This window comes from Trachypithecus francoisi, unplaced genomic scaffold (assembly GCF_009764315.1).
Source record: "Trachypithecus francoisi isolate TF-2019V2 unplaced genomic scaffold, Tfra_2.0 Lachesis_group3, whole genome shotgun sequence".
In the NCBI taxonomy this organism is placed as follows: Eukaryota; Metazoa; Chordata; class Mammalia; order Primates; family Cercopithecidae; genus Trachypithecus; species Trachypithecus francoisi.
Window position 1 is genome coordinate 923,541 of NW_022681468.1, and position 16,128 is coordinate 939,668.

Sequence of the window (16,128 nt, forward strand, 5' to 3'; positions counted from 1 at the left end):
AAGAGAGTTTTGCAGATGCAATCAAGTTAAGATGAGGTCACGCAGGAGGCGAGTGAGCCTCTGATCCAATATGGCTAGTGTCCTTATGCAAAGGGGAAATTTAGACAGACATGCACACAGGCAGAATGCCAAATGAAGGTAAAGGTGGAGATGGAGGAGCTGTTTCCAAAAGCCAAGGAACACCAAAATTTCCCAGCAAACCAACACAATTCAGGACAGAAGCCTGGAACAGATTCTCCCTGCCAACCCAGAAGAACCAAGCCTGCCCACAGCTTGATCTCAGACACTTGGCCTCCAGAAATAAGAGAGAATACATTTCTGTTGTTTCAGCCATGCAGTTGTGGTACTTTGTTACAATAGCTCATAAGAAACTAAAACAGATTTTGGCTTTAGAAGTGGGGTGCTGATTTAATCGATACCTAAAACTGTGGAAATGAATTTGGGATAGGGTAATGTGTAGAGGTGAGAAGAGTTTTGAGGTGCATGTTAGAAAAAGCCTAGGTTTCCTTGAAGACTATTGGTAGAGATTTGGACATTAAAGGTGATCCCGGTGGGGGCTCAGAAAGAAAGAGGAGAGCTGTAGAGAAAACATCTGTCATCTTAGAGAATACATAAATTGTCACAAACAGAATGTTGCTAGAAACGTGAATGTTAAAGATGCCTCTGGTAAGGCAACATGTTATTGAAAATTGGAGGAAAGATAACCTTTGTTATAGTGGCAAAGCACTTTGCTGAATCACATTCTCTTGATGGTAAGTAGGACTTACAAGTGATGAACTTGGATGTTTAGCTGAGGATATTTCTAAGAAAAGTGTTGAAGGCACAACCTGATTTCTCCCAACTGCTTATAGTAAAATGTGAGAGGAGAGAGATCAGTTGAAGAAGGAAGTATTAGTAAACAGGACCCACAACTTGAACAGCTGGCAAATTCTCAGCCTGTCCAATTGTGTGCTCTGGAAACAAGGCCAAGGATGTGTCTGGGCAATCATTTGTTAAAGAGATTGGAATCATGACTTACAGATCCAATCAACCATCTCAGCAGAAACCAGGAGTAGAGATGAGGTTATTGAGGATATAACTGTGCAGGGCTCTCTTGTCTGATGACTCGAACCCCCATGAATTTCATGGGAAGCTGACAAGGATTTTGTGAATTATAAAACAGCAGAAACAATGCCAGGTTGGATGGAAGGGGAAGGAGACCAGATACAATGAAGGAAGGGTGACTTTGAGATAAGAGCCAAGGATGAGGAGGCTGTGGGGGCTCTGACCACCATGGGCCAAGAGCATGGGGTCACCCCAGTGGACCTGGAAGATGGAGCATTGACCCAGGAGGATGAGCCTTGCGTCTTTTTTTTTTTTTTTTTTTTGAGGCGGAGTCTCGCTCTGTCGCCCGGACTGGAGTGCAGTGGCCAGATCTCAGCTCACTGCAAGCTCCGCCTCCCGGGTTTACGCCATTCTCCTGCCTCAGCCTCCCGAGTAGCTGGGACTACAGGCGCCAGCCACCTCGCCTGGCTAATTTTTGTATTTTTAGTAGAGACGGGGTTTCACCGGGTTAGCCAGGATGGTCTCGATCTCCTGACCTCGTGATCCGCCCGTCTCGGCCTCCCAAAGTGCTGGGATTACAGGCTTGAGCCACCGCGCCCGGCCGAGCCTTGAGTCTTAAATCTAATGCAGTTTTCCCTGCTGGGTTTTGGGCTTGCTTGGGACCCATGGCTCCTTACTCCCTTTTGATGTATACCTTTCAGAATGGGAATGTCTATCCTATGCCTGTCCCATCATTGCACTTTGGAAGCAGGTAACTTCTTGTCCAGTTACAAAGGTCCACAGATGGAGAGGAATTTCACCCCAGAATGAATCTCACCCTGGGTTTCTCCCACACTTGATGCAGGTGATATTTAGCTGAGATTGTAGACTAAGAGTTGGTGCTGGAAGGGGTTAGCTATCTTGGAGATGCTGCTATGGGATGCAGGAATTTTACATGTGAGAAGGACATGATTATGAGGGGAGTGGAGGGCAAACTGTCATGGGTTAAAATGTGTCCCCTATAAATTCATGTGTTGAAGTCCTAACCCCCAGGACCTCAGAATGTGACCTTGTTTGGAAACAGAGTCTTTGCAGGTGCAGTCAAGTTCAGATGAGGTCACCCTGGAGTAGGGCGAGCCTCTGATCTGATATGACTGCTGTCCCCATCAAAAGGGGGCATCTGGGCACAGACAGCAGGTGGGGAGAACGCCCTGTGAAGATGGCGCTGCTCCCACAAGCCAGGAGCAGCAGAGACGGCCGGCAACGCCCAGCAGCCAGGAGAGAGCCTGGGACAGAGTCTCCCATGACACAGAGGAGTCAGCCTCACCGAGGCCTCCATCCCAAATGCCCGGCCTCCTGAAGCAGGACAGAATAAACTTCTGTTGTTTAAGCCACGCAGTCTGGGGTGCTGTGTTGCCAGGGCCACACCTAATGGATATGGGTGTTGTTCTGAGCTGCCAGCCCCACGGCCTGCACGAGGCCTCCCTGCCCAGCCCAGCTCAGTCTCCCCAGCCCCCCTGGGTGTGCCATGGGCAGTGTGGGACCCCTCACTCCGTCTTCCCCCAGCCTGGGAGGTAAGCTACATGGGGTGAAGCTGGAGCCGTAGGCTGGGAGCCAACTGGGAGCCCACGGCCAGAGGATGGATTTCCCCAGGGACCCACATGTGCATCTCCACCTGCCTCCTGGACATTCTCTCTGAGGGCAGGGCCGGTGCCAGCTCAGGGATCCAGCAGGGTCACAAGGGCGAGACAGGTCCTTGTGGAGAGCACAGTAGGAGGGACACAAGTTGTACCCAGCAGCCCCCAGATGTCTGTGACAGCTGGCTCAGAGCAAGTGCCAGGCTGCTCCTCAGAACCTGAAATGGCCTCCTTCTGGGCCCCCAGCTATTGAGCCCTCCCAAGACGCCATCCTGGATGCTTCCTTCAGGACATTTCTATGGCCTTGGGGTCTGCCCAGTCCTCCAGCCTGGTCCTCTCCCCTCAACCACCTGACTCCAGCCTGGTCTCACAACCACTGCTGTCCTTGACTTTGCCATGGACTGTGGGTCACCTCTGGCTGACTGCACCATGGCCAAGTGAGCCTCCTGGCATGAGCCCCCAGCTTCTGCTTGGCTGCCATCTCTGAAAAAATCCGCTATTCTTTGATCCTGCTCCTACCAACCTGGGGAGTCATTTTTTGGCACTGCCCAAAGCCTGACCACCACCTGCCCATCTTCAGGGTGATGGTGGAGACTTACCCTCCCCACCATGTATTCCCTAATGGTTCCTAAGGACCACACGGTCATGCCCCCCAGTCCCCACCCACAAGAGGATAACATTGGGAGCCTGAGCATCTGGGAAAGGATGAGGCCCTCGTGATGGGCTTAGCGCCTGTATGAAAGAGACCCTGAGAGCTCCTTCACCCACTTCTGCCGCGTGAGGATGCAGTGAGAAGGTGCGTCTCTGAGCCGGGAACTGGCCTTCACCAGACACTGAAGTTGCCGGCGCCTTGATCTTAGACTTCCGGCCTCCAGAGCTGTGGGAGGCAAATGTCTATTGCTCAAGCTTCCCAGCCGATCGTGTTTTGTGATAGTCGCCCAATTGGACTAAGACACTGCTTCACCCGAAATTTTTGCTCCAACTTCTACACCCCTGCCACCGGCATGGCTGCAGCCAACCCACCCCTGTGCTTCTGTGGGGTGCAAGGCCCCCACACTGTGCAGACGGGGCCACATGCTCTCGAGGGCTCAGCCCACGCCTCCTGAATCCCGGTGGCGTGCACCAGATGTCACGAAGGTTTGGGGCAAGGCCAACACCTGTCTGGGCTTGCTAGGAACGGCGGCAAGGTGACCCGGGCAGTTGTAGGCTTGTGGAGCACACACAGAGGCCCCCGAGGCCTGAGCCCCAGTCTCCCAATTCAGGCTGTGCTTGGGGGACCAGGCCTGGAGCCCTCTCCTGCTCAGTTGCCCTCCTTCCATCAGGCTGGGCATGCCCCGAGTCTGAGTCTGGCCCACCTGCTCCTGTGGCCCCTTTCCTGGGCACATGGCTTTCCTCGAAACCCCCAGTGCTGACCCAGCGCTCTTTTGCACAGCTGCCTTTGGAACTGGGGTCCCCCTTGAGATGCCCATGTAGCATGAAAGTTTTGAAAAAGAAACAAAAACCCTCACGAGAAAGCAGTTTCATGGATAAAATGTGCATATTTATTTCAGGGCAACAAGCGTATACACAGCGAAGCGGTGTGGGGTAGAGCCCCCGTTGTGGCCCGCACGCCAGCCAGCCCCTGCCTCTCTAGAAGGAAGCCTGTGTTAGAGCACATAGCTGGAGGCCGGGCAGGGACGAGAAACACGTGCCGACAGGCCACGCAGGCCGGGACCCCAGACTGGAGGCGGCGCCCCTTTGAGTTCCTCTCTCTGGTCTCCGATGTTCTTCTGTTGGGATCATTTCACCTGCGGGCAACAGAGACAGTGTGAAGTGCTTTCCCCATGGTTGGGAAGGGAGCTGGGGCAGAGGTGACTTAGCAGGGTGGTATGGGGGCCTCTGGGGTAGACGTCCAGCCCAGGCTGCTCCCCGGGTCCCATGCTCCCCCGTGCGCTCATCCCTGTGCCACAGCCGTGCTACCTTGAACAAGGTGACAGTGGTGCTGTAGAAGAGGCTCAGGAGGAAGAGGACGATGAAGGTGGAGGCCGTGGCCCACAGGTTCTCAAAGCCCTCCTCTTCGGCACTCACCTCCCCCTCTGCAGGAGACACAGCACAGGGGAATAGGGTCAGGCTGGGGTGGCACCCAGCAAAGCCCGCCCCGGGGCCCATCCTCTAAGCCTGCCCTTGGCCCCTAGGCTGTGCTGCACCCGGGGCGGGGGCGGGGAGAGCAAGTGCAGGGGGGCTCGGGCACTGTTCAGGGCCTGGGCTGGGTCCCTGCAAGGCTGATGCAGCAGGGGCACAGGCCGAGGCTGGGCAGGGTTGGGACCCTGAGGTCTCTTCCTAGGAGCCCTGGGATGGCGGAGAGCGTGGGGGATGCAGCACACAGACACAGGCGGGGGCCGGAGTTTGGGGCCCTAGCGGAGTGGCGGCCAGCATGTCCTCACTCTCCTGGAGGGGGAAGCAGTGGGTGTGGCCCCACCCTTGTGCTGTGGGGGTGGGCAGGTGGGAGGACTAAGCTAGGGGATGCCTGATCCTCACCCCCTCACCCAGGCCCTGACTCTCCAGCTCCCTCTTGGAGCAGAGTCTGCATGGGGACATCCTGGCGGACTTGTCCTACCCTGCCAGGACCCAGGGGGCGGACGGAGACCTGAGCTCCACAGTGGAATGAGGACATTTGGGGGGCTGCATCCCCTGCACAGATGGGCCCTTGGAGACACCTGGAGCCCAGGACCCCAAAGGGCCAAGAGTGTGGTGGGGACTTCCCAGTTAGGGACAGCACTGTGTGTTGGATGTGGAGACCTCACTTGGGCCCTGCCTTCCCTGCTTGGGCTAGGTCCTTCCTGGGCTGCTGCTGTTTGACCTCGCCTGCCCCCTGCTGTGGGCTGGGGAGCAGGTGGTCTTTGCAGGGGCAGACTTGCTCCAGCTCATCTCCTGAGGCCTCCTGTAAGAGGAGCAGCCGCCAGAGCAGCCACCCTGCCCTCTGGGCCCATGCTTAGACACTGCCTGCCCTCAGCACATGGCACAGGCCCTGGTTCTGCTCACCGGTGGGTGTGGGGGCTATCTACTGCTTTCATCAAGAGCCTGGCCTCAGCAGGGTTCACATACTATCCCTGGGGCCGCTGCTCCCCAGGTAGAGTCCAAGCTGGGTGCCATGGCAGCACCTCCAAGCAGAGACAGAAGGACAAGCAGAGCCTGGGCCCAAAGCCCCAGGGCCAGCATAGCACAGAGAGCAAACTGCTGCAGGGACAGAGTATATGACAGGGCACCAGGAGAATGCGGGCGGGGGCTGGCCAGCATGTGCACATGTTGTGTCTGTGGGTGTGTGCATGTCTGTGTGCACGTGTCCGCCTGTTGTGTGCCTGTGGGTATACATGCGTGTGTCCCCGTGTTAGTGTATGCATGTGCTCCTGCGTGTCTGTGTCGGTGTGTCTGTGTGTGTGCATGCACCTGTGTGTTTGTGGATGTGTGTCTGTGTGTGTATGCCTCTGTGCTAGTGTGTCTGTGTGTGTGCACGTCCTGCACATGTATGTGTCCATGTGTGCATACGTCCATGTGTCCATGTCTGTGTGCCTGTAGTTAGTGTTCTCTTTGTGTGCCTGTGCATGGTTGTACATGTGTGTCTATGTATGTTTGTGTATGCGTGTGTCCATGTCTGTGTATGTGTGTGCCCATGGGTTAGCACATCTCTGTGTGTCCATGTGTCTGTGTGTCCGTGTCTGTCCATGTGTGCCCACACATGCCTGTGTGCTGCCTGTATACGTGTGGCCTTGCTTTCAGCTTGCTTTCTGGAAGCAATAGGAGGAATGGCAAGTCTGAGGTCAGCCTGCTGTGAGCAGCTGCAGGGAGTTTAGGGGTTTCTGGAAGCCACTGTGGCACGCAGGTGGGTGAGGCAGGGGTGGAGGCTCTGGAGGAAGGTGGTCTGTAGGGCAGGCGCAGAGTGGGTGCAGCACAGCCACCACCCTAGCAGGCTAGAGCATTGTGCACTCAGGACCAGTATCTTTTGAATGGATCTTTTTATTTCTAATTTTATAAGATGCAACATCTCACCCCGTTGACACGGTTAGTTTGTGCGCGCGCACACAGAGCGGCCGGCCGCCCTGAGCCTGTGGGCAGGCCAGCAGGGTCAGTAGCAGGTGCCAGCTGTGTCGGACATGACGAGGGACACGTTGTACAGGGTGGGTTTACCGGTGGACTTGTCCACGGTCCTCTCGGTGACCCTGTTGGGCAGGGCCTCATGGGCCACGACGCAGGTATAGGTCTCCCCTGTGTTCCAGTCATCTTCAGACACGGTCAGGATGCTGTGGGCGAAGTACCGGCCTGGGGCCTGGGGCTCAGGCATTGGGGCACTGGTCACATACTTCTCCGGGGACAAAGGCTGTCCCCTCTGCATCCACTGCACGAAGATGTCCGCGGGAGAGAAGCCCGTCACCAGGCAGGTGATGGTGGCCAACTCCCGCAGGTTCAGCTGCTCCCGGGCTGGTGGCAGCAAGTAGACCTCGGGCCTGTGCATGGCCACCCCTGTGAGAAGAGATGGTGGTGAGGGCAGGGCAGTGAGGGCACCGGCCTGTGGGCTGGGGGCAAGTCCCCTTTTCCCCAGTTGGCCAGACAACGGGGGAGTGAGGGGTGCTCTCCACCATGCACCAGAGGCCAAGGGAGGGTCCCAGGGAGTGCAGGAAGAGGGGCAAGAGTGGGGCCTACCCTTGGGCCTGGAGATGGTCTGCTTCAGCGGCGAGGGCAGGTCCGTGTGGGTCACGGTGCAGCTGAAACTCTCCCCGGAGTTCCAGTCGTCCTCGCAGATGCTGGCCTCACCCACGGCGCTGAAGGTCCCATTGGGGTGGCTCTCGGAGATGTTGGTGTGGGTTTTCAGAGCTTCGCCATTCTGGCGGGTCCAGGAGATGGTCACACTGTCGTAGGTGGCCAGGTCTGTGACCAGGCAGGTCAACTTGGTGGACTTGGTGAGGAAGATGCTGGCAAAGGATGGGGGGATGGCGAAGACCCGGATGGCTATGTCTGGATCTGAAGTCAAGAGAAGGGAGTCAGAGGTGGGGCAGGTGTGGATGCGGGTCGAGGCGTGGTTCCCACCCAAAGAGTAGCAACAGCCTCCGCCGAGCCCCTGCCCTTGGCCGCTCTGGGAAGCCAAGGCTCAGGGAGCAGATGGCTGCGTCTGGGTGGTGAATGCCAGACCCAAGTGGACCCCTGTGTGTTGGTGGGTGCTGCCCTCGGGGACAGGTCACTCACTGATTTCACACAGGGAGGACACATTCTTCTGGAAGGTCAGGCCCCTGTGATCCACGCGGCAGGTGAACACCCTCTGGCCGAGCCAGTCGTTCTCGCTGATGGTCAGTGCGCTGGTCACCTTGAAGGTCGTGGGCCCAGACTCTTTGGCTTCAGCCTCCACCTGGTCCGTGGTGATGCCAGACCCCACCTGCTTCCCGTCGCGCAGCCAGGACACCTCAACCTGCCGGGGGCTGAAACCTGTGGCCTGGCAGATGAGCCTGGACTGGCGGGGGTTGCCGACGAAGCCGTCGCGGGGTGGGACGAAGACACTCACGTTGGGAGGCCGCTCGGCAACCACTGCAGTGAGGGACACGCGTCAGCCTGGTGCCCACCGCTCCCGGCCCCTTTGACTCCCTCTCTGCCCCTGGTGGGTGGGCCCCGCCCTCACCTGGAAGAGGCACGTTCTCTTCTTTGTTGCCGTTGGGGTGCTGGACTTTGCACACCACGTGGTCGTCTGTGCCCTGCATGATGTCCTTGGAAGCCAGCAGCACCTGCGAGGTGGCCGTGTACTTGCCCCCTCTCAGGACTGATGGGAAGGCCCAGACGTCGTTGCTGATGTCAGAGTTGTTCTTGAATTTCCAGGAGAAAGTGATGGAGTCGGGAAGGAAGTCCTGTGCCAGGCAGCCAACAGCCACTTTGTTCGTGTCCAACGGGGCATTCTCACAGGAGACGAGGGGGAAAAGGGTTGGGGCTGACTCACTCCCTGAGGACCCGCAGGACAAAAGAGAAAGGGAGGGGTGAGGAGCTGCCTCCTTGTGCCCTGCCTGTCGGGGCTGAGTGGCGTTCCGAGTGGCCCTCTCTACTTGTGTCCCGCTGTGGCTGCCCCACCAAAGCCAAGGCCACCTGCAGGCCTCCAAAGCCCAGACTGTCATGGCTAACAGGGGTGGTGGGGCCATGGCGAGGCCTCCGGTCTTTGTCCAAGGCTGTCAGGGCTGCAGGCCTCAGCCTGTCCTGCTGCAGGGCCCAGCGCTGAACACCTGGGCAGACCTGGGGTCTCCTGGAGCAGGTGGAGCCGCCCCTGCCACCATTCAGTTGGCTGCCCTGCTGCACTCTGAGGCCTGCCTGCCCCTGGCTCCCTGCTCAGAATGGCTGAGGGCTCAGGTTTGGGTGGACCAGGCCTGCTTTCCCCTGAGGCAGCAGCAGGTAGGTGCTGCACACACTCAGCTCCCAGCACATGCAGCTGGAGGGCCCAGGTTGCATACCTGAATGGGAAGCCTGGAGCCACACACCCTGCAGGCAGCCAATAGAGAGCTTGGTCCCTCCAACCCAGCCTATGCTGCCCCCATCTCAGCCACACTCTAGCTACCCTGAAGTCTCCCCAGGCAGACATCCCAGGCCTGGGAGTGAGTATAGGGATGGTGGATGTGATGGGGAACGCAGTGTAGACTCAGCTGAGGCTATCCATCGGTGTCCGACAAGATCATGAAGACTGGCCCAGTGCTATGTCTTCCAGTTCATCCCAGCCCAGGCCAGCTCAATCCAGCTCAGCAAAGCCAAGCTCAGCTCAACCCAACTCAGATGAGCTCAGACCAGCTCAGCCCAGCCTAGCTGAGCTCAGACCACCTAAGACCATCTCAGCTCAGCCCAGCTAAGCCCAGTATAGCCCAGCCCAGTTAAGCACAGTTCAACACAGCCCAGCTCAGCACAGTTCAACCCAGCTCAGCCCAGCTCAGCACAGCCCAGCTCAGCCCAACCCAGCCTAGCCCAGCTCACTCAACCCAGCTCGGCTCAGCCCAGCTCAGCACAGCTTAGCTTAGCCCAGCCCAGCCCAGATCAATCTAGCCTGGCTCAGTGCAGCCTAGCCCAGCCCGGCTCGGCTCAACCCAACTGAGCTCAGCCCAGGTCAGCCCGGCTCAACTCAGCCCAGCCCAGCCCAGCTCCGCTCAACCCAGCCCAGCTCAGCCCAGCTCAGTCCAGCCCAGCCTGACTTGGCTCAACCCAGCCCAGCTCAGCCCAGCTCAGTCCAGCCCAGCCTAACTTGGCTCAACTCAGCTCAGCCCAGCCCAGCCCGGACCAGCTCAGCTCAGCCAGCTCAATTCAGCTCAGCTCAGTTCATCTCAGCTCATTGCAGCCCAGCCCAGCCCAGCCCGGTTCAGCTCAACCCAGCTCAGCTCAGCCCAGGTCAGCCTGGCTCAACTCAGCGCAGTCCAGTCCAGCTCAACCCAGCTCTGCTCAACCCAGCCCAGTTCAGCCCAGTTCATCCCAGGTCAATCCAGCTCAGCCTAGTTTGGCTCAACCCAGCTCGGTTCAGCCCAGCCTGGACCAATTCAGCTCAGCCCAGCACAGCACAGCTCAGTTCCGTTCAGCCCAGCACAGCCCAGTTTAGCTCGGCTCAGCTCAGCCCAGGTCAGCCCAACCCAGCCCAGCCCAAGCCAGCTCAGCTCAGTTCAGCTCAGCTCAACCCAACCCAGCTCAGCTCAACCCAACCCAGCTCAGCTCAACCCAACCCAGCCCAGCTCAGCCCAGCTCAGCCCAGCTCAGCTCAGCACAGCTCAACTCAGCCCAGTTCAGCTCAGCTCAGCTCAGCTCAGCTCAGCCCAGCCCAGCCCCACTCAGCCCAGCTCAGCCCAGCTCAGCGCAGCTCAGTGTAGCTCAGCTCATCCCAGCTCAGCTCAGCCCAGCCCAGTTCAGCTCAGCCTAGTTCAGCTCAGTTCAGCTCAGCCCAGCCCAGCCCAGCCCCACTCAACCCAGTTGAGCCCAGCTGAGCCCAGCTCAGCTCAGCTCAGCCCAGCCCAGTTCAGCTCAGCTCAGCTCAGCTCAGCCCAGCCCCACTCAGCCCAGCCCAGCTCAGCTCAGCCCAGCCCAGCCCAGCTCAGCCCAGCTCAGCCCAGCTCAACTTAGCCCAGCTCAGTTCAGCCGGGCACAACCTGGCTCAGCCCAGCCCATCCCAGCTCAGCACAGCCCAGTTCAGCTCAGCTCAGCTCAGCTCAGCTCAGCCCAGCTCAGCCCAGGTCAGCTCAGCCCAGCCCAGCCCAGCCCAGACCAGACCAGGTCAGTTAAGCTCAACCCAGATCATCCCAGCTCAGCTCAGCCCAGCTTGGCTCAGCCCAGCTCAACCTGGCCCAGCCGGTCCAGGTCAGCCCAGCCCGTACCGCCCAGCCCAGCTCATCCTGGTTCAGCTCAGCTTGACCGAGCTCAGCCCAGGTCTGCTCAGCCCAGCCCAAATCAGCTCATCCCAGCCCAGCTCATCCCAGCTCAGCCCAGCACAGCTCAGCCCAGCTCAGCCCAGCCCATCCTACTTCAGCTCAGTTCAGCTCAGCCTAGGTCAGCTCAGTTGAGGTAAGCTCAACCCAGCCCAATCCAACCTGACTGAGCCCAGCGAAGCCCAGCTCACCCTAGCTCAGCTTAGCTCAGCCCAGCCCAGCCCTGCCCAGCCCAGATCAGCCAAACCCAGGTTAGCTCAGCCGAGCTAAGCTCAACTCGGCTCAGCTCAGCCTAGCTTGGCTCAGTCCAACACAGCACGCTCAATCTGGTTCAGCTCGGCTCAGCCCGGTTCAGCTTGGCTCAGCCCAGTTCAGCTTGGCTCAGCCCAGTTCAGCTTGGCTCAGCCCAGCTTAGCCCAGCTCAGCTCCACTCAGCTCAGCTCAGCTCAGCTTAGCCTAGCCTTGATCAGCTCAGCTCAGCTCAGCTCAGCCCAGCTCAGCCCAGCCCAGCCCAGCCCAGCAAAGCATAGCTCAGCCCAGGTCAGCCCAGTATAGCTTAGCTCTTAGTTCTCTAGCAGGCTTAGCTCAGCCCAGCTCAGCCCAGCCCTGGTTAGCTCAGCCCAGCTAAACTCAGCTCAGCTCAGCTCTGATGAGCTCAGCCCAGCTTGGGTCAGCCCAACACAGCCTGCTCAGCCCAGCCCAACCTAGCTCAGCTCAGCTCAGCCCAGCCCAGGTTAGCTCAGCCCCAGCCCAGGTTAGCTCAGCCCAGCGCAGCCCCTGCCCTGGTTAGCTCAGCCCAGCTAAGCTCAACTCAGCTCGGCTCACCCTAGCTTGGCTCAGCCTGGTTCAGCTCAGCCCAGCTCAGCCCGGCCCAGCCCGGCCCAGCCCAGCTCAGCCCGGCCCAGCCCAGCCCAGCAAAGCATAACTCAGCCCAGGTCAGCCCAGCATAGCATAGCTCAGCCCAGCTTAGTGCAGCCAAGCCCAGCTCAGCTCAGCTCAGCTCAACCCAGCTCAGCTCAGCTCAGCTCAGCTCAGCCTTGTTTAGTCTAGGTCAGCTTAGGTCAGTTTTGCCCATCCAAGTCCATTTCTGAAAGCTGGATGGAGTTATCGTGGCTAGAAACAGTCAGCCCACCAGACTGCTTGTCTCAGCTAAAGCCATCTCATTGCCAGGTTCCTGCACCGCCAGGCTGGCTTTCATCTTTTGTCTCCCTCTACTTGATACCCCAGTTTCCGGCAGTCCTGCCATCGCACCGCCTGGGTTTTGGTCCCACAGCAGTACCAACCATGACCACCCTCCAATACCTGGGTGGCATATTTCTTTGCTGCTTTAAAGTTATTAGAACATCTTCAGAATTAGACCAAGAACTTAGGAGCCTATACTGTGATAAAAGTGAGGAGCTCCCCTTGCTCTAGAATCGGCAGCATAGCTTCTGCACCGAGAGGAGGGTATTGAAATGCTCAAAGCCTCCACCTTCTCGGACCATCTCCTCCCTTCTGAGTCTGAAATAAACCCCTGCCTTTAAATTCTCTCTAGATAACAGTCATCATTGGAAACAACCAAGAAATGCATTTTATCTGAATTTGCCACTTAAAATTCTGCCATTTACCGCAAATCGCTTTGGAAGGCATGGGCTACTTTCAAGGGTGCGATGACCTAAGTCAATGATTTAGACCAGAGCGATGCCAGTGGGGCTGAAGCATCGTGACTCATGCCATCCGCATTCAGAGGTTGCAGAAGAGCTCGGGTGACCTCTCCTTCAAACGGGCTTTAGGGAAAGTTAAATGGGAGTGACCCAGACAATGGTCACTCAAAAGACTCACACAAATGAGTCTCCTGCTCTTCATCAAGCAGTTAAGACCAATTCCCCTTCTAGTGGAAATAAGACATCAAATACAAAGTTTTAAGAGAAGCGAATGCAGCAGCGGCGGCTGCCTGTCTCTTACCATGTCAGGTGTGTAGTCACTGCGAGCCTTACAAGGCTTTGGCATGGAATCATTCCTCCAAGTCCATTAACAAGGGCTGGGTCCTAAGCAGCCAGTTGGCCTGGTGGCAGAAGCCACACATCCCAGCTCTGGGTAGTCCGGGGAGACCCAAAGCCCAGCCTGGGCCTGGCAGGCACCCTCCCAGAGCCTCCGCTAGGCCAGTCCGGCTGAAGCTGAATCGGTGATTCCGAGCAGAACCCGTCCTTCTAAGGTGTCTCCACAGTCCTGTCTTCAGCACTATCTGACTGAGTTTTCTCTTAAGCCACAAACTAGCATGTTTAACTGAAATAATTCAGGATAATGATGCACATTTTACCTAAAACTTATCCTAAAGTGAGTAGTTGAAAGTGGTCTTGAAAAATACTAAAATGAAGGCCACTGTATCAGAATATCAAAGTGTTTCTCCTTAATCACAAAGAGAAAACGAGTTAACCTAAAAAGATTGTGAAGATAGTTATTATAAAAATAATGCTCTGAGGTATTGAAAAAGTGTTTGAGATTAATTATCACATGAAGGGATAACAAACTAATTTTAAAAGTTTTTTGAATGCAGTCATAAACTCTCCCTAAGACTGTTTAATTTTTTAAATATCTTTCTTTAAAAATGAATGCAGTTTAGAAGTTGATATCCTGTTTGCACAAACTAGCAGTTGATAAGCTAAGATTGGAAATGAAATTCGGATAGTTAAAAAAAAAGAGCCTTTCCAGTTTCGGTCAGCCTCACCTTATTTTAGAAACGCAAATCGTCCAGGTGTTGTTTTGCTCAGTAGGGCACTTTCAGATCTGGGCCCAGGCAAAACCACCTCTTCACAACCAGAAGTGAAAAATTTACCAATTGTGTTTTTTTGCTTCCTAAAATAGACTCTTGCGGTGACCTGCTTCCTGCCACCTGCTGTGGGTGCCCGAGACCCCCATGCAGCCATCTTGACTCTAACTCGTCATCCGCTCCCAGCTTCACTCAATTAATTAAAAAAATAAACTTGATTTATGATGCTCAAAACTCAGTCCTGCATCAGAGCCGACAGCACTGTGCTAGTATTTCTTAGCTAAACTTACTTTGGCCCTAATTCCAGAGACATACCACTCATGGGTGTTAATCAAATGATAAGAATTTCAAATACTTGGACAGTTAAAAAAATTAATATACTTCAAAATCTTTCACATTTTTAAGTCATAATTGTCTTAACCATTTTTCTCTGGAGCCACTTCAAACATATCCTGTCTTTTAACATTTAATAAGCACGCCTCTTAAGATGAACAATCCTTTTCTCTTGGAAACCAACTTCAGGGCACTGAGCTCCTGGGGCCTCCCTAAGCCCCTGTCAGGACAGCAGCCACCTTTTCTGGACTACCTGTGCCCCGACCCTGCTCTCATCAAGACCAAGGCTACGTGTCTGTCCTGGCTGGATTCACCTACTCTGACAGTTCTCTTTCCAGACAACAAAGAATTTAAGATGCAGGTTGGCACACAGCACACCTCATAATTCTAAAGAAAATGTTTCATGATTCGCTGTGTGTGCAGCGATCTTGCAGTCCTACAGACACCGCACCTGACACACATTCCTCAGCCATCACTAAGACCCCTGGTTTGCTCTGGCATCTCATCCAAATGTGGCTCCCCAAGCCCCCAGGCTCAGTTACTCCATCAGACACATCCAACCTGAGTCCCATTTTCCAAAGGCATGGGAAAATCCACAGACGCTCCCAGATCCCCAGTGCCCGTCCCCTCCTGGCCAGTCCGCCCAGGTCCCCTTGGAACATGTCCCGAGGACCAGCCTGCAATGCTCAGAAAACCCCACAGGCAATAGCAAAAAGCAAAGGCCCTAGAGTGGCCATTCTTACCTGAGGAGACGGTGACCATGACCCCTTGGCCCCAGGAGTCCATACCGTAGTAATCACAATGGCAGAATGTCCATTCTCACCCCACAAAAACCCTGGGCGCCTGGCTCGCGTTGTTCCCAGCCACCCAGAGACCTTCTGTCTCCAGGCATCACTTGGAAGCCGACTGTCCGTGTCCCTGTCCTGCCCTTCCCATGGAACCCTCTGCTGGCCTCCCACGTACCCCACATTCTGGCCTGACCCCTCAGAAGCCAGACCACTGTCGGCCTGGGACATCCAACTGCAAGCAGACGGCTGACAAGTCACCCCCAGGAGTCCAAACACCCCGGCGGGCACCCGTCCCAGAGAGCGGGTGCCTTGGAGCGGGACAGAGCCCTACCACACAATCGTCACCACAGCCCCTGAGAATGCTCCAAATGAAGCAGAGAGTGGTCACCCCAGACCAGCCAAAGGAACCCCCCAGCTGCCGACATCTGTGGCTGGACTTGGGGAGGAGACGCTGGGTTCCCATTCGAAGGGACCCTCTCCCTGGCTTTCTTTCCTGACCTCCAAAGTGCCTCCAGGACTCTGACCCTGAGACCCCGGCAAGCCGAGTCTCCCTAAGTGGACTCGGAGAGGGGGTGGTGAGGACTCACCTGAGGAGACGGTGACCAGGGTTCCCTGGCCCCAGACATCGAACCAGTTGTCACATTGTGACAACAATGCCAGGACCCCAGGCAAGAACTGGCACCCGCTAAGTCCCTGGGACCCTCTCAGACAGAGCCCATGGAGGGCCCGGGGGTTGTTGGGCCATGGGACCCCAGAGGCCCAGGGTGGCCCTGACCACAGGGAGACCCCTGCTGCTGGGCGCAGGAGGAGGGAGCGTCTGGAGACCCAGAGCCCTTGCCCCTTGTCTGTGTGGCCGCTGTTGCCTCGGGGCGTCCTCCTGAGCCCCCCCAGGCTGCTCCAGGGCTTTCTTGGCAGAAGACCCAGGCACACTTATTTTCCCCCAAAAATGCAGCAAAACCCCTCAGAGTTAAGGCAGGAGAGAGGGTGTGAGGACTCACCTGAGGAGACGGTGACCAGGGTTCCCTGGCCCCAGTACTCAAAGTAGTCACATTGTGGGAGGCCCCGTTAAGGGGTGCACAAAAACCTGACTCTCCGACTGTCCCCGGCCAGCTGTGGCAGCCAGCCCTTGGGACAGAACCCAAGGTCATTCTGTCCCCAGCACAAGCATGACTCTGCCCACCCTTTGTCCCAGGAGCAGA

At 56.6% G+C, this 16,128-nt stretch overlaps 2 gene segments (V, D, J or C); both read right to left on the reverse strand.

Annotated features, from left to right (window-relative positions):
- The window catches only part of LOC117069622, a 28,142-nt gene that overhangs the window by 11,151 nt on the left and 863 nt on the right, over positions 1 to 16,128 (reverse strand).
- On the reverse strand, positions 6,636 to 15,710 carry LOC117069724. The segment is given in 5 exon segments: positions 6,636 to 7,157; positions 7,338 to 7,655; positions 7,878 to 8,213; positions 8,305 to 8,619; positions 15,517 to 15,710. Coding segments are annotated over 4 exon segments (1,128 nt in total).